Here is a 25,163-nt window from a genome sequence, read left to right on the forward strand (position 1 = left end):
CTCTGGTTCTTTTTGCAAGGATGTGCCGAGGCTTGCTTTTGTATGTTGAGGACAGTGGCTTTCTCTGGAATGACACAAAGCATTAAGCACAAATGAAACCACATCTTGGTTCAGCACATGTTAAAAAAAAAAAAAAAGAAGAAGAAGAAGAAAATTCTTTAAGAAGACCAAGCAAGCCGGGAACTGTTGGGTTTGGGTTGGTTTATTATTTATTTATTTGTTTATATACTTTTTTACAGCGTTTCACAAGCATAGTTGGAGGCTATCGGAACTGATTGCTCTGTCTAGGAAACCCTTAATTAGAGCCGTGCTGCAGGAATTCGCAGGGGTCCTGTTGCTGCCGGTTCCTCCCTCCTCTTCGCGCATCTCCGCGCACCTCCGCACCCGGGCCGCGCTCTTCCCCCCGCCCGTTTTGCACATGCCTCCCCCCGCCCCCTCCTCCAGGCTGCAGGAAGGCACTGGCGAGGCTGGGAGGGAGGAGCAGCTCCGCTCCACATGTCTGCCTGCTGTTATCAACTTATCATATAAGGGAAGCGAAGTGATTGATTCGGGTACCGGAGCGCTGACGCCTTGGCACGGGCAGGGGGAGAAAGCTTCCCGGGGGCTGTTGGTGCTCCCCGCATCTGACAGCTCGGGGCAGGGCTGCGGGGCAGAAGTCGGCGCGCTTCCAGTTGTGAGCGGGACAGTGAAAAAGCCCAGCCCGCCCTGCCGCGGGCGGCACATGGCACCAGCGCGGCCGCTCAGCGCAGGTTAGCCCGTTCTACGCACCGCTCGCCAGCGCCCGCAGCTCTCTCGGCTCGCCGGTACCGACCGCCAGAGATAAAATGCAGTTGACTGCCTACTTCTTCTGGGGCTGCGGGATTTTCATAGCTTCAGGATACAACTCCTTCAGTAGGAGCATGGAGACGATAGGCAAGAAGCAGTACCAGGTTCAGCATGGGTCATGCAGCTATACCTTTCTTTTGCCCGAGACGGACAACTGCCGGTCTTCAACTTCTTACGTGTCCAACGCGGTGCAAAGGGACGCACCTTTAGACTATGATGATTCAGTTCAAAGACTGCAGCTACTTGAAAACATCATGGAAAACAACACTCAGTGGCTAATGAAGGTAAGACAATAGAATTCCTAGTCTAAAAATCTTGTTTGCAACATCCTGTTATCTATTTCAATATGTCCTTTTTTTTTTTTTTTTTAATCTTTCATCAGTTTCCAAATGCATTATCTAAACTAAATTTCCGAATTACTTTCCAGCCACAAAGTTGTTTTCAAGTCTGAGAACATAATTTTACAGTTAAAAAGGAAAAGAGAACTGCACTGTCCTGCAAAGCTTGTGATTTAAAGTTTGTCACTGTGAGTTGCTTGGACAATGTTACACATGCAGACAGACGGTGTGTCTGAAACCTCTGACATGAACCAGCTACTAATTTAGAACTGACTGACAAGGGCTATTTTCTTTCTGTTTAAAGAATACAGCACGTACCTTTATCCCAGGCACGTTTGAAAAAATGTTATTTGAAAAGTTATTTTAAAACTTGACCATAGAAATTAATGTATTAAGCTCCACTGATGAAGAACTGTAATTCCAAGCAAAGACTGCGGGTCTGGTTTGTAGTGCCATTAGCCTAGTGAAGTGATAGAATTTCAAGAAAGTTCATTAGCGGATATCCTTTGCATCCTGTAACATTTCCACTCAAATACACCATATTCAAGGGGAAAATATTCTGGAAAAGGTGTTGCAGATGCCACATAGCTTCCTTTAATGCAACTCCACTGCAGCCAAGGGGAAATGGCATGTTTATTGCCAAAGCAGCAACATCTGTAAAATACTACCTGAAACAGCAGGAAAAAAGTGTACACTGTGTATATTCTTAATATTACTGGAGAATAAACCTAATTAAGATTCCACATTTTTATAGAAACTAATCAGATTCTAAATGCTCTATGGTTCAATAGATTTTGTTTTAATAAACTCAGTACCTGAAAAAAAATGTGATAGTGTAGTTTAATTGCATGGTAAATTTATGAGTCTATGTGTTTCATAACAAGAAGCCTGTCTTCTAAGCAGCACGTATTTTGAGGACTTAACTGAGTAGTTGACATACTGTCTCCAAATAAGTGTTCCAGTGATGTCATAAAAGGGCCTTTCATAATGGAAGACATTTTTGCTGCAAATTGAGAGAATTCAACAATTTTTTACAATATGTAGTCACTTCTTGCATGGCAATAAATCAGTTTTGCATTGGGATTCACTTCTCTTATCAGTTACAAATGTGCAGAACTAGCATGATATAATCAAAGAAACCTGCTGGTCAATGTGTGTGTGTGAGAAACAGAAGTTACACTTAAAAGCAGAAAGCACAGTGTCTTCAGCTACCTGAGAATGAACCTGGAAGCTTAAATCCAAAATGCATACACTCAAAGGCTGAAGAGTGGGCCTCTCAATCTGTCTTTATGGGTTTAGGATGCTTAATTTAGACACCCAAATAATGTCACTTCAGTAGCTTTTAATTTATTTATTTTCTTTGTAATCTCACAGGCAAACATACTTCCCTCCACATATTTACTTATCTTTCTACTTATTAATTTACAATGCTCACTATTGTCATGTTAAGACCAACATTAACAGATGTGCAATGCAGGATGAGAAACACACAAAGTAAAACATTCTAATCTCCCCAGCTGCTAAGCAATTTCCTAACATAAATAGTAAAATCACACACAAGACATCAATGCTAAATGCTACTTAAGTAGGCAAACACAGTATCATAAATGGCATCAGGTAAACAGAAACCAGTAAACAAATTCCAGCATCCTTATTTAGTAAAAACTATGCTTTTTCCTGTTAGTCCCTGGGAAATGAGTTACAAGAGGAATAGGATAAGTATATCTAACCAGTCCTTTGGGGGATCAAAAGGCAGACTCTGGTTTATGAGACACAGAAATTTCTTTTATTTGAGCAAAGATTTCCACATAAGATGCTTTGGAATAGCCTGGGTTTTCCCCCCCTATCTGTTCAACAGCTAAACATCCTGTAAATTAATTGCTGTTTGCCTTTTTCACTATTTTAACACCTGCTCTTTATGTCATCTGTTTTGTTCACAAAGAGTCTCCAACAAAAGTAGCTTTTCCTCAGATTTGCTTTGCTAGGGACACCTGTGTCTGCAAGTGAAGATGAAAAGCAAACAATAACCTTTAGAGTTGCTCACAGACTTAACCTGCTGTTTTTTTAAAGGTCACTAATACACATTCCTAGGTTCGTATTTCATTTTAGCAAAATATAATGCTAGATAAGGCAAGGCAAGGCAAGCCAAAATTGGTAGTTTAGTCTGTACACTGCATTGAAAGTGTATTATAAGACTGATTTTAAAAACAACCTGACATTAACTTCTCAGCAGTTGCACAAAAAACTGCTTTAGGTCTTGCTTTTTTCTAAAATAAATAAATAAATAAACAATTTTTGCCCATTTAAGAGGCAATAACTGTTTTGTTTTGAAGCTGTGTAAGAACCGTACATTTCAGACTCCTAGCATGTATTAACCTCTAAACATTGTTCCTGAACTATTGCACATCCCAAAAGATTTTTACACTCCTCCCCCCATCCTGCCTTTAATCCATCAACTAAAGGAAATGCTCTGTTTCTGAATGAACACTAGCCTGTATGAATGGACCAGCATGGGAAGTGTGCGCTTCATCTGGTTAATGGACAAACACAATGGAAAGAAAATGAGTTACGTAGGATCAGGTTCTTTTTTGATCTACTCTTGCATAGACAGCAGAAGACTTTCTTTGTTCTACAATTGCTCCAAATTGCTGGTTTATGAAAACACAATTTTTGTCTGAACTGTTTTAAGGCCTTATGCCACTGCTGTATGTACCATACCTAACACTGGAGACTGTCTTTTCAAAAGCAGAGTATGCTGAAGTGTTCAGATGGCATACTAGAACAAACTGCTATTCCACCTAATCCAGTGTTTAGTGGTAAGCCAGTAAGTGATGCTGTGGAGCAAAGGCCAAAACACTAGTCAGTTGTGCAGCAATATAGCTGAAAAGAACTCTCCTCTTTGAGTTTCCCTACCTTGGGATGAATTTATATATTGAAGTGCAAGATTTTTGCCCATGTGCATGTGGGCAAGGAGAACAAACCCCTCAATAATAAGATTTCTGATTAATTTGAGAGGATAGCAGATTGGTGTACAGCTGAGATACAAGACTGGAAATTTTATATGTAGGCAAAGAATCATTTTGTTTGGAAAAGACATAAGATTAAGTCCAACCATCAACGTGTATGTTGGCTATTATATTTTGTATTTTTTTAATGGAAAAACAACATCAAGTTTTCAGCTATTCCTAGAGATCAAGTAATTTCCTTAGGTTCCTGAATTAATGGAAGCTTTAGCATTTGAATCGTGACATTTCTACTCAAGGAACTGCATTTTTTCAGGTAATAAGACATTGACATAACTGAATGCTGACTTGAATTTACTTATTAATACATAAACTAGGTTCTACAACTCAGGACATATGACTCTATCCAAAGCAACAACATAAAAGAAACAGGTCATATTTTCTTAGACTTGCCTGTTAGAAGGAATTAAAACCAATGTATGATCAAATTGATCATAGCAAATGGAATATAGGTAATTTATTTTCAGTTTTTTTCAGCAGATGAAAAGACTAGAAAATAGAAGTCTGTGCTAGGATTCAACATCAACCAGAGTCAACCAGAACTTCACCCTGAACAATCCCAGCAGACTAGGAGTGGCAAACTTTGCTGGTAGAGATGCAATGTCTTCAGATACTCTGAACTGAGATTCGTTTCTCTTTGTTGTGATAAACTGGGATCTAAAAACCCCTTTGTCACTCTGAAATGTTTTTCTTCCATAAGCACAACAAAATCAAACGTTTTAAGTTGGGAATGAATGCTTCTAATTTTTGATGAGTAATTACCAACAAAAGACTGTAATTATTGTCTTACTTGCACAGAACTGCATATCTCAAATACAAAAATATATTCCAAAATGCCATCATTAAAATCTGTACAATTATATTGTATAGTGTTGGATTTTGAAGTACGCAAGAGATGATTCTGACTCTGAATCAAGAGCTGCATTCCTTTCTTAAGTAATGCATCTGTTTTCACTTACTGTGAAAAGTGCTTGTTTCTGTCTATCAACTATGTATTAGCTAAGCAAAAGAATACTGGCGGAACCCAAAAGAAAAGATTTCCCCCCCCAACTCTCAGATTAGGGTATGTTACCAGGTAAAGTTTCCACACTACTATAAATATGCAGTTTATTGGATTATCTCTTGTAGGTAAATTTCTCTAAAAGGATTTGAAATTACATTTTTGCATGTGTTTAAAAACCACGTCGTAAAGAATATTTCTGCATCTGTCCATGAACACCAAACTGGTGATACATGTATGAAATTGTGCAAAATCAACGAAGAAGACTAGAGATTTTCTTGTACAGATCTAGAAGACAAAAATGAAGTTGAGAGCTTGCCATCTCCAAGATATTATCAGTTAAAAAAATGTGATAAACAGAGGCTTGTTTTACTAATGCAGTGTCTTCTTAGCATTCAAGATCTATTTTCATGTGCTTTGTTATTAATATGATCATCTTTGACTGGTTCAAACAACAAATGGGGAGACTTTCTCCATTAATTTTTGACATCAGGTCCTTTATTCTTTTTCTGCAAGTGCACCTATAGGAAATGAGCCTGAATTGACAGTTTCCAATTCTTTTAGTTTGCATACCCACCTAACACATAAACCTTAATAGCATAACCTTCAGAATATTTTGGAAACTTTTGCAGAGACTGAGGTTCGGAATGGTGTTTCTTTTACAGACAGTTATCTTGTTACTGCTCCTTTTTGCTATAGTCATGAACAAATTCAATAATGTGCATTTCCACTTAATTTACCGAGGAACACAAATGATATAATTTGCTTGATTCCTAATCAAAAGAAACAAGCTATCTCATATATATATATATATATTGCTTAGAACTGAATTTTGCCTAGAAGACACAGATATCCATTTCTAATATTCAAAATACGACATCTAGTATCTTCAGTAACTGGGTTTCATACTACAGTATTTGTGGTTTTGCAAATATATCACTGTATACATTATTTGATTTACAGTACTTCTTACAGTAAAATAAGGCACCTCAGTAAACCGCTGTTTATCAAACAACTTTACACATACTCTAATGCAAGAAGCTCCTGTTACATGTGTTGTTTCATGGGATTAAAATCCTGTAGTTTTGGCTGAAAGCCAAGATAGGGGCAAAATAAGTTTGTCTTCCTCCACCATTACCATTATTATAAGGCTAGACATGCAAGATGCTGCCAACTGAGTTAGAACAGAATCACAGAATACATCTGGTTGGAACAGACCTCCAAGATCATCCAGTCCATCCCTTAACCCATCACTGAAAGGTCAACACTAAACCATGTCTCTAAGTGCCAGGTCCACACAGTGCTTGAACACCTCCAGGGACCGAGACTCCACCACTGCCTGGGGCAGATCATTCCAACATTTGATAACCCTTTCAGTGAGGACCTTCACCAAATCTCTGGTAAAGTGATTGGGCAGAGTATTAAGGCCCAGCTCCCCCAGATGCTCCTTGTAGGTAGTGGGTTCCAGGCCCTTCTCTGGACATGCTCCACCACCTCAATGTCCCTCTTGTAGTGAGGGGCCCAGAACTGACTCAAAGTGTGTCCTCACCGGTGCTGACTTCAGGGGAACAATCACTGCCCTGTTCCTGCTAGCCACAGTATTTCTACTACAAGCCAGGATGCCACTGGCTTTCTGGGCCACCTGGGTACACTGCTGACTCACATTCAGTTGACTGTCAACCAGTACCCCCAGGTCCCTCTTAACGTCTACAACAGACAGATGCTACTTTTGGATCCTTCTCTTGAGCTTAGCAACACAGAGCAAACCAGAATTTGATCAGATGATGTCTATTAGCTCCCTATAGTAAGTTTATCCTGTCTCTTTAGCCTGGAAGAGAGAAATAGAGGAATGGAAAACTTACAAGAAATCCTCCTTCAAGAGGCAGATTTATCAGCAGTGCTGAAGAAGTCAGTATATATCAATATAACCAGGAGAGTTCCTGTGGCACTAAATAAGATGTTTCAGAAATAAGCACAGAAAATGTTATCTATCATTTTATTCTTTGAATTTCTGAGACAAGCCAGATATAAATTAAGGTGAAAAAAACCCAAAAGAAGCATCAGATAATTTCATAGAACAAAGCATCTGGGAAAAAAAAAGGTATGGCACAGTAATTTAATACTTAGAAATGCCTTAGTGATATGGCATATTCCACAATGGAACAAATTAAACCAAATAACCTCACAGAAAAAAGGTTAAAAAGTGCTTTACAACTGGAAATACTGTGATCATTTCATTTCCTTTAACAGACATATCTCTAGGAAATAAAGCAGAGGAAAAAATAATTGTATTTATTCTCTAGTGAGAATACATGAAATGCTGTTTGGTGAACATAAACTTGACTCCAAGTAAACCAAGCTCAGAGTAAATGTTAAAGTATTCTTCGGGTTACAAAACTCAGATCCATATTTTGTAAAATAAATAAATTTAAAAAATCCCACTCTGAAATGGTTCTGCAAACACTGTGTCAGTTTTCAAGCTGCCTAGGAAAATACATTGCCACTCATTAAATGCCTTTTTTTCCACTGCTTACTACATTCCAAATAACTACTGAAAATACTATTATAATTTCATCTGTTTGCAAAACAGGTTAACCCTAAAGTTAAGATGTTGTTTACAAAGCCCAGCTAACTTGCAATTTGTATGATTGGAAGATACCTGTCTGTTCTCATTCCAACTTCCAGATATTATGGCCTAGGCTGGACAGAGAGAGGGAAGCTACAGAAGCATTTCTACTGTCCTTATACTGCCTGTACAAACCTTTATCTGTTTATCCAATAATCTTCCAAGAGCCATGAGGTCATAATGAGGTCTTACTGCTAAAAAGACAAGGCTGATACACAACCTATTCTCCACTAACTTTTCTCTCTGTTAGTAGAAGTATGGATGGAAATCTATTATTATTAATGAGTAATGTTATTCCCAGAAGCTGTAAGGAAGTGAAATGTTTCCCTCTCTAGATGAAGAGCATCCAATCCAACCCTCAACCCATCAATGAAAGGTCAAGACTAAACCATGTCCCTAAGCGCCACATGCTGCTTAAGTACCTCCAGGGACAGAGACTCCACCACTGCCAGGGGCAGATCATTCCAATGTTTGATAACCCTTTCAGTGAAGACCTTCACAAATCTCTGGTAAAGTGACTGGGCAGAGTATTAAGGCCCATCTAAACCAGAACTCAGCAGACCTGTTCATTCCCACGCTGCAAGCGCTAGGAGTCATTCACCTCGTGTACTCACAATATCAGCTTCATCGCTGTGCTCACTTTTTTTTTTGGTTCAGGCCTGCACCTGATGTGTGTGATCCTGGAAGGAAAAAGCCTCTTTTGTTCCATTCTGTCAGGGTGTGGGAATGGGGAGACACCCAGCACAGTGGAAAGGACGTTTCCTGGGCAATAGCCATAGCCCTTACCCCAGCAACAGCTCCCCTACATATGACATAACGTCAGTGTTACCGGAGGCCTGTTCATCATATGACCTGATGACCATATGTCATATGATGATACGGCTTACACGGAGGTATTTGAATAAGCTTAGAGATGTAGTTTTTAATAGGGTACCTAAAACTGATTTCTGTTTTGTCTTCCACAGAATATGGAGACATCATACTAAGACACTTCATACACTTTAAGTCTTTTCCTTTGAACTACGATGTTAGGTTCTGTGCAACAATTCTCTTTGCCATTTTGCATTTGCAAGGTGAAACCACTTGTATGATACTAGTCCTGACCCACAGTTTCTTAGTGATATGTAAACCTGCGTCCTGAGGAGGATGTGCCAATTGAGAATAGCCTCATTTTACCACATCAACTGAGCAAAATCTCAACATTCAAACATCAGAAAAGATGGAGATCAAGACTGAGATACATGTAGCAATGGAAAACACACTTGATGTACTTTCCTATAGCATTAGGTGTCAGGGTTATAGAGCACAAGTCTTGTGAAGAGCACCTGAGGGAACTGGGTTTGTTTAACCTGGAAAAAAAGGAGGCTTAGGGGAGAACTTAGGAGTCTATAACTTAAGAGAGATCATAATGAGGTGTATGTCTCCTCCCAAGTAAGAAGTGACAGGACAAAAGGAAACTGCCTCAAGTTTTGCCAAGGAAGGTTTAGGTAGGATATTATAAAATTTGTGAGGTTGTGAGGCTTTGGAAGAGTCTGCCCAGCAAAGTCACCATCTCTGGAAGTATTTAAAAGGCTTATAGATGTGTTACTGAGGGATATGGTTTAGTAGTGACCTGGCAGTGCTAGGTTAATTGTTGGACTTGATGATCTTCAAGTTGTCTTCCAAACAACAAAAAAAATTATATGATTAACAAATATTCTGTCCATTCAGACAGTTCAATATTCAAGCAAATTCCCTGGTGAAGACTTAATGAAGCTATTTCCATATTCTTGCTTTTCTTTACATATTCCTTCTTTTCTTTTCTGTAAACAGAGTAATTCAACTATTTAAAGGGAACACCAATTTTAGGAAAATAGATAAAGTAGGTGAGGGACTTCCTAAATGAATGAGTAAAACCAGACAAAATCTTGTGTTTTTCTGCTTTAAAGGAACTGACTTAAATAAAACTAAGCTTCCTTGCGTGAGGTCTGAATTTTGTCCATAATAACTATCCCTATGTTTTTGCTTATGTTGAACTTCCATTCTGATGCCAGATTTTCCGTCAGATATACTGATTACCCTATAAAGTCATAGTAAATTTAAAAAAAAGGGTTGAAACTGCTACTGGAACCTTACTGCAAATGTTCTCTGAAAAATACTCTGACTTGATGAAACAAAGTTCAGATAACTAGAAGGTAAACCACGAGAATAATAACCTAACCCATCGAAACAGTATAAACTACAGCAAACATAAACAATCTGACCCTGTTGAAATCTTGCCACGTACAAGCAAGGATTCTGACAACTACAGCTTACCAGCTATGGAAGAAAGTTTAAAATATGGTTAATAATACCCTGTTTTACCCCCTGACACATAAGTTTATTTGACTTGCATCTAGAAAAAACTTAGCCATGTCTTGAGTTCAGCTTCTTTGTTTTGGTAAACTTTATTATTTTTAAAAGGCTCTGAGGACATTCTACAAAAACCTAGCTCCACTTTAAGAAAGTGGAAAAAAATTCCACTGACTTCTTAGTGAAACTGAGATTCTGTCTGATGTATCTAACAACTTAGTTGAATCAAACAATGATTTTTTAATTTATTTTTTTTTAAAATTTGAAGTAGATAATGGAATAAACCAGTAAATCAGGCATGTGCTTTAAGACTTACTTTATAGATTACCTCTTAATTAGCAATGATGCTATTGGAAGAGAAAAAGGAAATTCACATTTTCCTTTTCTTGTCCCTCTCAAGTGCATGTGGGAGTAATATCTCCCAAGAGTCTCATCCAGTCAAATCCTTTGCACTCACCATTTTCCTCAGTGCATTTCCTTCCACAATATTTTTTAACCTTCCCTCAGCTGGGTTTGAGATCAGTTTTCCAATCCCCTTTTGCAGCTCATTGCCTTTGTGAATTCCTATCCTGACACATCCATTAAAAAAATTCTGCTCATACAGATGCAGTTCCTTGTTCCTGCCCCACCCCCCACCTTCTTTCCCATCATTAAGACTATTCAGCCTCCTGGCTGTCCAGTCTGAACTCTCTTTTCCCTATATCCCTTGTCATTCAGGATTCTCACTTCTGGATTCTTTTGTGCTTGTTAAATTTCTTTGTTATGGTCACCTGCATGAATAGCCTCCTGGGTTTTACAGCTGTTTCTGGTCGGCTGAACACAGTATCAATGGCATTGTACTTTGTTGCTAGATGTGATTACTCATCTTGAGAGCTGCATCTTGCATCCAAGGGAATCTCCGGAAAGAGTTATTTGAAAGCCTCCTTCTTCAGTGACCCACCCCATCAGATTTTGACAGACAGGGACAATTTCCTCCCCTAAAATACCCATTGTATAGTGCATAGCTTTGGTTCTCAGCCATTTTCGCTGGCAGTTCCTCCTCTCCTATTATAATCAATGCCAATAGCATCATTTGTTTTGAGAGGATCTGGCTCCAGTTTCTGGTCTTCATGGAAGGGCACCAATGGGCATTTGCCTGGCTTCACGCTTTCAGGAGCACTGACCATAGCTCAGCTGGAGAGATGAATTTCCATTGCTGCCCTAGTGCTCAGTGGGGCATCAGAGACAAAGAGGAACTTTTGGAAGTAATGGATGGAAAGACTTTTCTTCTTGGCTCTGTTCCAACAAAGTAAACTGCCTGCATTTAGATGGCTAATTCTACCAACTGATTAAAAAATTGTATTTTTTATCAGGATCACATAATTCAATTTTCTTTTTCTGCATCACACACTACACTTCCCCTCCCCCCCCTGCAATATGCTGCCTATACATGCTAATCTTATTTCCAAATATTTGTGTTTGTCTACTCTTAACGCAGTAGCTTCCTGTTTTATCTTTCAAGCATGAAATTCCTCAGAAGCTTTTGCTTTAGGGACTCTTAACTGTGCTAATAGAAGAGCAAAGGGAAATAACAAAGTGGTATTTGACAAGAACATATCAAGATGCTCAGCTTTTTTAACTAAACAGGGGTGACCACACGAACTTCCCTTACTTAAGGCAACCCTTAGTACTTTCTGTATTCAAAGTCAAGTCCAATTTGTTTTTGGGGTCCTGCTTCTCCCACTCAGTGTTTTGGAAACTTCAGAGAAATTCAGTGAACAATCTGATCTGGCAAGTGAGGACTTTTCAGACTGATCAAGAAAATGTAGTAGCTTTTCAGACCCACCACCTCGCCCATCCATTTAGCATGTTAGTAAGGGAAAAGGTGGAGAGAAAGATGCAACATCATGTTAGCATCATCACTGAGGCTTCTTCTTCAAACAAAAACAAACTAAAAAAAAGCTGCATAGCTTAAGACTACTAAAAATGCTTTCAGTTTCCTTTATTGTTACAAAAATCTAATGATTTTTCATGCTGAAAGATGCTCTGTGAACACAGCTTTGAAACAGGAGACACCCAGTTTTATAGTTTACAAAAGGGACTAATTGTGTTCCACAGCTTCCTAACTAGTTTGATCCCTGAACTCCGAATCATTCTTCCTTCTGGTTGGAAGTGGAATGCAAGATGACTGCTTCCCTAGAAAGCAATGCTGGGAATGAACTGTGAATGCCTAGCTCTTTTTCACATCCTCAACTAAAGATTTTTAAAAGAGAAATTTGCTTCGTATCTATATCAAAAACTTGCAGTATGATTTGCTCCACCACATCATGAGCTAGTCTCTAAAATAATCTGTACTGTAGAGGAATTAATAAAAATAAGTAACTAAAAATCACTTAATATTGTAAGTTATAAAATAAATGGCTTTATACTAAGAAAAAAATGTGATGGATAAAAATTTGCTAAAATTCTTTAAAAGTTCATGAGGCTACATAGTCAATGTCTTTAATGAAAAATTTCCTAAGTACCTCCAACAGCATACCTGACATTAAATTTATTTCAGCTACCTGTTGCTCAGTAGCAGTTTAAAAAATGCACAACTGGGAAAGGATTACTGTAAATCTGGGATAGCAAGTGATTATTCATATGTGAGCTTTTTAAGACAGAGTCTCATCATTACAGGAGTCTGGTAAAGTCCTGGTTCCTTGCTAGTAGCATGCAAGTACAAAACACGACAAAAAGTTTGACTACACAATTTGTGAAGTCCAATGCTATAACCTAGAATAAAAAAAATCAAATATTGATGGGCAGTATTTCCTGCACTGTTTATAAATAAGGAATCCAAATTTTGAATGTTGGTGGCTTGTTGCACATAATGAGAAATATTTATATTCATTTCAGTGAATGGCAGAATCATCATTGGCTTCTTGTCTTGCTTCAGTGCTACTGGACTTCGGCAAAATGCCATTCATGACTCACGCTATTTATTTATTCTTTATTTTTAGACTAATGGGAACTTTATGAATTCCTTCCCTGATTTCTAAGAGAAATATCACTTAGCTATGATCCTGAAAAACAGTGATTCAGAATCTTAGATTACTGCCTTAATGAATATCCTTAACTCTTAATGAGAATGGTTGATCACCAGTTCTGAAGCGATTGTTAAAGTTTGATGTTAAATTAAATCCTTACCCATCTAGAAATTCACTCTACTAAAAGGTTTGCCAAGTTGCCTAGTGTCAATTAAGAACTTTTTTGAAATCTAAAAAATATTTGTCACTTGCAGTTTTATTTGCATCTCCTAACAAAAGTACAGTAAAAAGTACAAACACTGCATATATTATAAAGAACTGTCATCATTCTCCAGGTGACAAATCACATGAGAACATATGTGCAGTTAGGAAAGCAGTAGTTTGTGGGACATGTACAACACAATTTCAGTGTCTGGAGTGGTGGGAGCGCAATTCTAAGACAGCCTTTGGGATGGTTTCAGCTCTCAGTCTCTTCCCTTTTCCTATGCACTCTTTTGCTTCTTCTAGGTCAACATTTTGGTTGTAACTTTTCTAGTTTAAAGCACACTACTGTATGGTTTTGAAAATATGATGATGCAGTGATACCATTTAGCGTTAAGTGCAAAATACTTCCAGTAAAGAATACAAAGTGAGTTATAAATGTTTGTGCAAACGATGAAGGCATTTCATGTGTTTAGCTTCATGTTACATTGAGATATTTTGTTTTCATATAAGTAGATTATTGCCAATAAAGGGGGGAATTTTTCCTTCTGCTAAAAGGTGTAAATTCTAAAAGCATATAAAACAGCTTCCTTTAAATCATATGTAATCACACGTGAGAATAAGTTGGCAAGCTTTCATTGAGTGCACAAATGGCATTAACCAAATCATCTCTTGCCTACGGACTTTCAAGTCTGCATTTGCTATTTTAAGAGTTAGCATTTAAACCTTTAGTATTTCATGACACAATTTTAGCTTAAATATTTTCCAATAAATCACAGCTCACTTTCAGCTAGCATTCATTTATGATGTTACTTTCATCTGTTGTTTGCTGACAGGAAAATGAGATAAGAGAAAAATCTTAGCTGGAGGTCTGGACAGGCAGACGTGCTCTATGGGGTATGTAAGAAGCTAATAGCATAGAGACATCTCAAGCATTCCCATATACATTCCCAAAAGATTTTTTTCCCCTCCCTAGAGAAACAACACATAGTCCACTGGGACTTCCTGCCCCAGGATGAGGGGAAAAAAAAACCAAAACCCAACAACAACAAAAAAGAAAAAGGCAATTAGAAATGTTTCTTTTCCAGACATAGTTGCTTCTTTCTTCCACAGTGTACTAATTTTTTCCAAAAGTTACAAGCTACTTGATAACTAACTTTCAGAAAGCATAGATAAATATACTATTTTATTAAAAGCTGATTTGAAATAGCTTATGGTCTGATTGATGGGTATTGATGCGATGCCCTTAAAAATGTGTTCCCTTAGGTCTGTCAACATGAATTGAGCTTGGAAGGGGTAGTGTTTCTTCCATTTGTATTCTAACTTTAAGCAGTATTTTGAAGAGAAAAAAAATCTGTCTACAAAACACAATTTTTACTGTATGTTGTCTTAATAATACCCATACATTGCAGTGATATGGAAATACAAATATAAGCACACATGGAAGTCCCCTGGCAGTATGGTGGTCCATTCATTACACCCACACACATGAAGCAGTGTGTGTCATGTATATGGAAGTAAAATACTTCATATTGGCTGTATGAACTACTGTGACTAAATTGTGACAAACGATTTCTTCTTTTCATAAAAACTAAATTTCCTTGCTCAATAGGATCCAAAAAGATAGATTCATCCCAAGGAACCCTTCCTAGTGTGCAGGCTTTAAATGTACTACAAATAAACAATTTACATGTTTGGTGTTTTAACTGAAAATGAAGTCTGTTAAAACAGTATTTGACAAAACTGTCTATACACAAAACCTGTGAATCAGAAATCTAAGGATTCTTTGGCATGTGTGGATGACCTTCTACAACAAGACAGTTGTGCATTGGCACAGAGTTTTCTAAAAATTGTTTCAAATTATGGGCTAAATCCTACTTCAGATGGAAGAAATGAGATGTTGCCACAGTCCAAAGAACACTGCCACTCTGAAACAAAGGCAAGGCAACTAAGGCCAAGCATTATTAGATTAAAGATAACTCAAGATGTCTGCAGTCTAAGTAGCAAGGCCTCATCTGTATTCTGAAAAAGTATTAAAAAAACCAACAACTGATGAGAGCCATCAGCTGTTGTATTATTTTGCCCTATCAGTAGAGCTATGCAAAACTGATTATGGATGCTTAAGCTCATTTTCCATTATCCTCACTTCTGTGAAAACTAAACATCTTAGGGAATTAAATGTCAGGATGATGACCACAGGCATCGGGAGGGCTGATTAAGTTCCTTTGGTATTAAATTCACAAAGTTAAGTTTTGAATAAAGCACAAGACATTTTTGGTAGGGATGTAAGAAGAGTAACTCAAAAAGCTTTTGACAGCTTAATACATGTCAAACAACGTAGCTTCAATGAATACTTAAGAAATGCCTAGCTCTAAATGTTGTATTTTCTGTTGCTAGGTTTTCTACTGGATCTACTCCATTTTTGGAAATTTAAAACAAAAATTAGTGAAAAAACCCACTACTGCCATGTCATTATCCCTACAATTTCTTCTGTATCTATACTGGATGCCTGAGCATGCAACATGTTGTAACACAACGTGTTCAATTCTTCTGCAAGTACTTTTGAACTATTTTGTAAATCACTAAGCACAATCAAGGTCTGACAAGAAACAGCTTTTTCACATGCAAACATTCTGTATATTATTTGGGTTTCCCCCTAGAAAATATGGAGAAAACTAGTTTTAGTTAAATTATTCAATGCTCATCAGACTACCACTGCCAATAGCGTAAGGGATCTAAAGCTTCAGTTTAATGGCAGGAGAATAATCAGTTGTCATGATCTTCTTATGGACTGATAATCTTTAAGAAAATTTTGGGCAAAGCATGTATTTAAAACTCTTAACATATAATTTTAAATGATGTTACTTCTTAAGACATCTTTTCTACACTATCAACAGCCACAGTTATCTTAGTAACATCCCAGAGAGATCCATAATCCACAAACTTAACAGGAAATTGTCCTTTGTTTTCTTTTAGGTTAGTGCCTGTAGGTTTAGCCGAAAGTTCAACAACAAATGTGATTGCTGGTGTGAGGAAGGGAACAGGAACACGTGGCTGGGGCATAGAGGCATATGACCTCTCCATTTGGACATCAATCAGCTGCTAAATAGAATGAATGACCTACATGCAGCTGAGCTTCACACAGTATATCACACATAGCACTTGCCGAGTTTATGGGGCTAATAACATTTTTCATGCAATGAATCTGCTGATCTAAATACAGGGCTAAGAAGATATGACTGCAGATAAACTTTGACCTTGTTGCTATTTCTCTTAGCAGGTACAATTTTAGAGTCAATGCTTTATTGTAAGAATAAACATTATCTTCAGATTTCAGTAGACAAGTTGTGAGAAAACCTTAAAAAAATGCTTTTGGAATTTTCTCAAACCTGCAGATGTATTCCCTGGAAGCAGTAAATTGCTTAGGCTATTTATCCATATCTGATTCCAGGAAAAGAGACCTTGATAGATTCCAATGATTTCAGGGTTTGATATAAAGGATCATGCAGCTCCAGCCATCTACCTACTTCTAGGGGACACAGAACTATGTAGAAACTCATGATTAATATTATCTCTCTTTGAAAATAAATGTTACAGTGACAGAACCAGATTATAAACATTAAGAAAATCAGTAAACTTTATTTGGAAGAACTGCTCCAACAACTAACAAAAGTCTGTAAAATGAAACTAGCAGCCAGTACTGTTTGTACCATTTTGCACAGATGAATACATATGTTCATATGTATATGTACATATGAATACATATGTATTCATATGTACATATACATATGTATATGTACATATGTACATATACATATGTATTCATATGGCTAAAAATGCTGCTAGGAATGTGATCATTTAATTAGTGTAGTCTAATCATTTGGCAGCAAAGAGCAAAAGCAAGACCTCATTTATAACTTAAAATGAAAACCAAAAAGGTAAGTATTGCCTATAAAATGCACAAATAACTTATTAAACGTTGGAAAATTGTTCTAAATGTGGGCACAAACTATACAATAACAATTGGGAAGGCTCTTCATTTAAATGAGTATTAATAACCCTTCATAAAGCAGTGATGGTATCTTGGGCCATGGTTAGAAAACAAATCTCTTTTACCACATCTCTCCACGTTCTTTCTTGCCAATTTAAAACTTGCCTGAAAAAAAGACTTGGCAACAAAAGTAATGTTTTGGAATGTGCTCCAAGATGATTGATCTGTCCTTGTTCTTTTGGCACATCAGCTGAAGTATTTTTTGGTCAAATTTTATGATTTTAAATGATTTTAAGCAATAAAGCATGACGGCCACAAACTGATGACATTAGAGAATCTTGTCACTCTAAAAATGCATCATTATATTACAAACCCTAATAGTCAATTTATTTATTTTTTTTCAATTTTCCCAGCTGTTTTTGCAATTTAACCATACTTTAAGAGACATGTTTTTTCCCATCTGTGCTTTCATTTTTATATTTACTTTCTTCAAGAATACAGGCCAGCCAAAGTCTTACACAAAAAATAGAATGTTTCAAGAAAATATCCCGCCCACACACACACAAAACCTCACTGAAATGCTGCCAACTAAGCATTCCTTAAAATCTGAATGTATTAATACCTCTTTCACTCTCTTCTGCACGCAATTTCTGTAAGACAGGATTAATTGATTGACTTACACCCTCAAAAGCAGACTTTCTGGAAGAAGATGAATCACTAATAATCAGTTATTAGATTTTACAATTACTTTGTCCAAAGTAACCATTGTGTAATCAATGTTAACACACATCAACACAAGTCTTATATGCCAGCACTGAACTGAGTTAAAAAGAGATTAAAAATTATTTTCCTATAACTATCCCTGTGGCAAAGGAGAAATCTAACAAATAATCCTCACTGAACCTTCCAAATTTGAGCAAAGTGTTGGAGAAGACAGACATGTTGTTCAAACCAAACTGCCAAGCTTCCAAACTCATTCATGGAGAATGCAGTATTTAAACCCTGTGCCCTTGCCTCTTGCACATGACTCAAAATACACTCCCCACCTCAGAAATTCTGAGTGTGCTACTGTGGTCAAAGGAAGAAGGCTTCTTGGCAGTAGCTACTGAATAGTAGTCTACAAGTAAGTGTGCCACTAAGACCTGCAGTCTTGCAAAAAGGCTGCTAATCCTCAGTGTTGTTGATGAAGATCAGGCTTGGCTGCCTTACTTGGAGTCTGCATGGGAGAAGTCCTTCCATGGCCCTCTAAGGGAAACCCAAGGGCCTTAATTTCCCGGAGCATGCAATGGGAATATATTCTGCTCTTACTGAGGCCAGTGGAAGATGATGGTCATTTTGGATGAAAGAAATTATTTGTCTTTGAAGAAAAATGAAAGTAAGCACCTGTCACTAAAAGAAATTATGAAATATAGTTGTGAAAAGTCCTACTTTCTAGAGTTTCGCATTGTATGATGAAAGAGAGGTGAATATAAGCAAAGAGGGATGAGTGTGTAGCTTGGTTTAGGTCAGGATAAGAGATTTTATAATGTGTACTTGTAGAGAATACACAAACGTTGGAGAGGATTACTGGCTATGAAGGAAAGAACAGAAAGGGTTTATGTAATCATGCTTTGTAGCATTTTTAGGGGCCAAAAGAAAAAAACCTACAAGAAGCTCCAAAGCCATTTAATGGATCTATATAATTTTGATACATTGTGTTGCTCTTAATAGAGTAAATACACCAGACCATGAAACTGTCTTTAAATCTTAAAATAAATCCCTTTTGATGTTCATATTTCATGCTTTCAAGTAAACACAAATACCATATTCCTTAAGTTACTAATATTTTTAAGTTGCAAAACACATGCGAAGACAAACTGTTAAACTGGAGTCAAGAAGATACTTCAGTGATTTAGAATATATCACATGAATGTGACATTTGAAAAAGGTTAGATACTTTGAGGTAGACTTACACTTACAGATATTCAGGTAAGATAAATTATGAAAAGGCAGATTTGTGTCTCCAAACAAAATTGCTTTCCAAGGTTGCAAGCACACTGAAAAGGGGTATAAAAATCGGGCAACCAGGGCCACCGGATGCCTTAATCACAGGTTTTGCATACTGTAATCAGAGCAATCTTAGAGTTGTGTATTGTAACTGGGCAATTGCCTAAGCCTACCATAAAATGTTTACCTTACCTTTAAGCCCTGAATTAACTCATTTTCTAGTAGTGTGTTTTGGGAAAACTCAGTGATAACATTTTCAAAGAAGCAATGTGGTTCTGTAATCCTATTTGCAGAGATGGCTTGCTCAGGTTCTCATTCTGATCTCCCTCTAGTAAACAGGGAACTAATCTTCAAGAATGAGGTTTAATATCCACAGTTATTTTATGAAAGAATTAAAGGTCTTGATCAATCCTTGATTACGCACTTATTGCCTTTTTTGTGTGTGAGCCTTTTTTCTAAATTAAAGATGACACAATAATTTCAATGCTTTCTCACAACGTAGCTCCCTGATACTTAAGGTATCTTGCTCCTTTGTTTTCTCAGTATGTCTTTCCCTGCCCCCCACCCTCCACAATGTCCCATCTAACTGATGATGTGCATTGAGTCTGTCAAGTGAGGCCCAGAAGAACTCCCAAGTGCATTCAAGTATTCTCACCACTGTGTCTTCTACCTTCCTCCTGGAAATCTTTGTTTCTGTCTCTATAAAACTGGTGGCCACACATTCTTTGTCATATCTCCCTTCCTCTCACAGAGAAACTTCACATCAGGAAACTTTTACATTGGGAAACTTCACATAAATGCATCATACAAGGGACATTTGTTTAACAAGGCAGCCAACAAGCTTATGGTACTACCCCCACTTCCAAATTTTAAAGAATGCAACTATCTTCTCTCTTTCCTTTCCCATGTAGCTTGAGAATTACATCCAAGACAGTATGAAGAAAGAAATGGTAGAGATCCAGCAAACTGCAGTGCAGAACCAGACTGCAGTAATGATTGAAATAGGCACAAACTTACTAAATCAAACAGCTGAACAGACCCGCAAATTAACAGATGTTGAAGCACAAGTAAGTAATGAATGAGAAGTCAATCATTATAATCAACAGCTCTACCCAGATATAAACTACTATTCTGTAGTAGTATCCAAGCATCAGCTGGGTACTGGTATGCTTTTATACAACCCTTGTTGTATAGCTCTGTTGATTATTCAGCTCTCACCCCTAGAACATAGCTAAAAGACAATTTCTTCAAACTGGCTTTGTTCTATTCACCAGGCTAATACCTTTGTAAAATTCTTTCTTTTCTTTCTTTAAAAAAAAAAAAAATCAAGAAAAACATCTCTTTTTAATGAATGTTTTTGCAGATGCTTTAAGTGGTACAACAGTTAATTTCCACCACAATGCATTACATTATTGTTATTTAACAGAGGGAGAAATAAATGAACTAGTGATGAATCAGAAAAAAATTAATAGGAGGAGGTTGCCAGAAAAGTACATTCACAAAGAAGTAAACTGGCCTGTTGTACATATTATTCTCTAAATTATTTCAAACAAACAAAAAAAGGTTTTATCTGTAATTATGATTTTAACTACAGTAAGACATTCTGTGAAATAGAATGCTGATTTTAATGTAAGAATGAGCCAGATCAATATAGAGCGTTATGTATTTGTAGTTGTGCTAACACAGTAGGAAATCTCAGACCCAGATGTCCCCAGATGAATAACAAATACGGCATGCAGCATATAACATTTTATATCAAGTAAATAGCATGCAAACCCCCAAATCCTTGGTAGATGTTTTAGTATCTGTAAAATTCATTCAATGAATTAGACCGTGTTTTTAACCTAAAACAAGCCTTCGTGAATTCTTTGATGAAGTGATAGTTCATAGCTCACAGGGGTACCGAATTCAACTTTCTGAGAGCATTATCCGGGAGCCCAATACTTTGCACATGTTGAGAGAATGTATTTATCCATTCAGGGTAATGTCTTTATGGAAATTATTCAATTAGTTTTTGCTTAGAGGAAGAAAATCATCACTGTAACATTCCTTCTCTGCTTGAAATTACTGGTGACTGGGCTAAAGGCTTAATTAACAACATAAGGAAATTAACCAAACAATTGCTTTCTCAAGGCCACTTACTTTTGGCAATAGTTTTCAATTACAGTTAAGTGTGAAATCATGTCCTGAATGACTGTTTAACATGAAGGACATGAGTAATCAATTCTTCTGCCAAGAAAAGCCAAACTCTGCTAAATTAAAAGAAGCTCTTCTAAAACAATGAGAAAATATTTCTAGAAAACATGCCTTAAATTAATGCAATCCAATACAAACTTAAAAGTACCTTCCAGGTTTCCTAGTATCTGCATTTCTTTATTTAAAGATGCAAGTAAATTTAGACAGTAAAAAGTAAGTGTAAAGCAGGTTACATTAAAATGCAAGGAGTGGATCACCACAAGTCTGATAAACACATGAAAATATAATCTGAGATTAAGGAAAAAAGTAAGAGGGAACCGTTTAGTGATTTCAGCACCTGGATGTGATTTCAATCAGAGAGAGATATCTACAAAGTACTGCCTTTCTTCACCAGACTGAGAAAACAGATTACTCCCTGAACAACCGCTGTAATAGTTCCAGTAACGAAATAAGATTATTGGAATAGAGGGAAGGTGTGACTGTAAAACTGAGGTACACAGTCATTCTCAGACATTGATTAGAAAAGTACCACGCTACTGAAATATCTCCAGATATGGTCGTGCAACAACAAAATTAGTGCAAGTCTCTATTCTTCTTCATTCTAACTCCATGATCATTTGTGCCTAAATTAAGTTTTCCAAAATACTTTTTTTTTTTTTTTAAATTGCAGGCCTAAGCAGATGTTTGTATGATTTAACAGCAAAGAAATGACACTTCGTTTAAAAGAAATATCTTGATTTTAAAATACTTTTATACATTTTATTTAGGTATTAAACCAGACAACCAGACTTGAACTTCAGCTTTTGGAACACTCTCTTTCAACAAACAAACTAGAAAGACAGATTTCAGATCAGACCAACGAGATAACTAAATTACAAGAAAAGAACAGGTAAGTTTGTCTGTCAACCCAACATAATGCTATTAGAAGTGCCCTCCTAACACTTTTAGAAACAAACCTACTTGAGCAGGAAAATAAGGGCCTTCTACAGAAGCTCCCATCACACAGCTATGGTCATTACAAAGTTCATATATTGCTTAAGGCCTAAAACATGTAAGCTTATTCTTCTTGTGTTCTGTTTATGTATCATTCTTCACTAAAGCTCTTTTCACGAGCAACTGCAGTCTAAGCCTGAAATACTTCTCCATACTTCAATTGTAGCCAGTATATATTCTTCTTTAGACTTATCCAGATGAAGTTATGGATTATGAAATTTTTCTTAAACTAGTCCAGTGCAACCATATCTCTAAAATTTTATTTCCATGTAATACACAGTGTAATGGTTTGAATCGGAACAAAATGAATAGACTAGAATAAATGGGTCAAACTGAACCCGTCTGATTTCCCAACAAAGAAGTGAGGGAAAAGTAACACTCAAAAAGTTATGTTTGAGACAAAAAAAAAGTGAGATAAGATTAGAGTTTACTGATCGAAATCAGATAAACATAGCACAAAAGACACCATTACCTTAGCCTATTTGCATAAAAAGCATGGCACAAAGCAGCAGCAAGCAGAAGCAAGTGTGCCAAAAGCCCAAGCCAGAAAACCACTCCCCCACCCCTTCTTGTCCCACCACTATCCCAGCATAAAAGACCAACACCCAAGAAATCCAGAACCCAGAAGCAGCAACCAGAACAGGAAGCCTCTCACGTTACAATTGGAATTTCAAGCCCCATAATACTTTGCTCCAGCCAACACTTTCATTTTTGAAGCTGGCATGACTGCAGCATGGTGTGAATAACAGCAGTAGGTTCAACTCAATCCATGACACACAGCTACCCTAATATACAACCAGGTAATTGCCACAGGTTTTTCCAACCTGGTGAGAAAAGTCAACTACTCACATTCAGTGTTCCTTACTAGTCAAACTGTTGAAATTCAGACCAATATCCAAATGCCACTCCTGTCCATTCCTGCACTCAACTGGTGTCCAAAGGCTCATACCTTTTTTTCAGCTAGTTTCATTTTCATATCACCAGGGTCTAATTTTACTTTTGGCAATAAATAGTTTACAGAGAAATATAAAAGCAGCAGTGACTAAATTTTCTCCTTCAAAGCCCTGGTTTTCAATGAGAACCATATGTGCAAAGTGCTTTTTATTTTCAGAGAATTAGCTTAAAAAACCCAGGAGACGTGTTTTGACATTTTTGTTCACCACTTTACTACATTTATATATGCTCCCTAAAGGGTTTATCTACCAGCTTAATAAAAACAAGCATCCTTATCAAATGGAAAGCAAAGCAAATACTGAATTTTGAAATGTAAATTTTTAGTGTGTGTGAAGCAGACTTTAGACTATCCTTTTAAAACCGAGGTAAAACATGAGAGCATTGTTTCTTACCTTACAAAAGAAAATCTGACATCAAGCTGTTCTGCTTGAAACCTAATTGCAAGGTTCAAGATTGTGGTTTTTTTTCTCAATAATGGCAATGGATTTTACTTCTCCATTCTTGCCATGTGTCTTTAAACATGAGCTTTCTCAGAGTCTGCATCAGAACAATTACCAATAAATACTGTTCCAGCCAGTAACCTACACACACCAGCTCCCAAAACTGGAGATGCTGTAACACATCTTCAAGTAACTCTTTGCATGTCTCCCTATCTTCACACCATAAAGTTCTTTTCATGCTAAGTATATATTTAGTTGTAATTAAAGGACATTAGGTTCATCTATAAATAAGTTTCATCTTTTAGTAGGGTAAAACCATGAAATCTTTCATTATATCTTTCCTTTTATAATGCTGAATTAGCAAATACCCAATTGTTATGTTTTAAAAGCCTGCAATACAGACTACGCTAGATAATGTTGATTATTAATTTAATTATTAACATAATGAAGCATATTTATCAAACTAAACTTTCATTTAGCTTTCTACTGCATGCGTGGCATCAGAGAATAAAGTTGAATACTTACAAAGAAAGAAACTCCTACAACAGGCTTGGTTCTCTATATCAGCTCAGAATTGTTTCTGGGGAGCCTAACTGTAATCTTTTATTTAGCTTTCTAGAAAAAAGAGTTCTTGAGATGGAAGATAAGCACACACTTCAGCTGAAGTCAATAAAAGATGAAAAAGATCAGCTTCAAGTCCTAGTAGCCAGACAGAATTCTATTATAGAAGAACTAGAAAAACAGCTAGTTACAGCTACAGTAAACAACTCGGTTCTGCAAAAACAGCAACATGATCTGATGGAGACTGTTCATAACTTGCTTACTATGATATCTACACCAAACTGTAAGTAAAAGCAGACCTGCTTACATTATTTGAGTGACATTTTCTAATTTTCATACATTATTACCTATAAAGTGTTAAACCCAGTTTCACCACATTTCTTTTTTTGCCTTAAATTCTGCATCTGAGTTAATTAACCTAGTTTTTTTAGAGGCGAGGGGGAACAACCACAACATTACTGTGGTTTATTTTCAGCATTTTGTTCATCTCCTGTGGCTTACATTGGTTTGGCTGCCCACTTCTCCAGTGGTTCAACAATACAGAGATGCCAAGTATGTAATTTGTCTCACATGGCATTCACTCCTCTGGCAATACACACTCCCATGACCATGTATCTAGGTTAAACTGCATAATGTAGGTCTGCAGCTCTTCCTCCTGGCTAGCACAGGTTGCTTCTGCCACATCTCATT

At 37.0% G+C, this 25,163-nt stretch overlaps 1 protein-coding gene across 2 annotated transcripts in view; it reads left to right on the plus strand.

The window, feature by feature from the left end:
• Positions 1-440: 440 nt before the first annotated feature.
• Positions 441-25,163, plus strand: part of ANGPT2 (angiopoietin 2) — a 40,246-nt gene continuing 15,523 nt past the window's right edge. Inside the window, exons 1-4 of one of the 2 annotated variants that reach the window (XM_009904176.2) lie at positions 441-1,109; positions 20,241-20,396; positions 22,293-22,414; positions 24,524-24,756. In XM_009904176.2, coding sequence (XP_009902478.1) covers positions 825-1,109; positions 20,241-20,396; positions 22,293-22,414; positions 24,524-24,756 — 796 coding nt within the window. In that variant the 5' untranslated portion in view covers positions 441-824. The remainder of the gene's footprint in view (positions 1,110-20,240; positions 20,397-22,292; positions 22,415-24,523; positions 24,757-25,163) is intronic. The other variant, XM_054179966.1, reaches the window with a different exon arrangement.

This window comes from Dryobates pubescens, chromosome 3 (genome assembly GCF_014839835.1).
Source record: "Dryobates pubescens isolate bDryPub1 chromosome 3, bDryPub1.pri, whole genome shotgun sequence".
NCBI lineage: Eukaryota > Metazoa > Chordata > Aves > Piciformes > Picidae > Dryobates > Dryobates pubescens.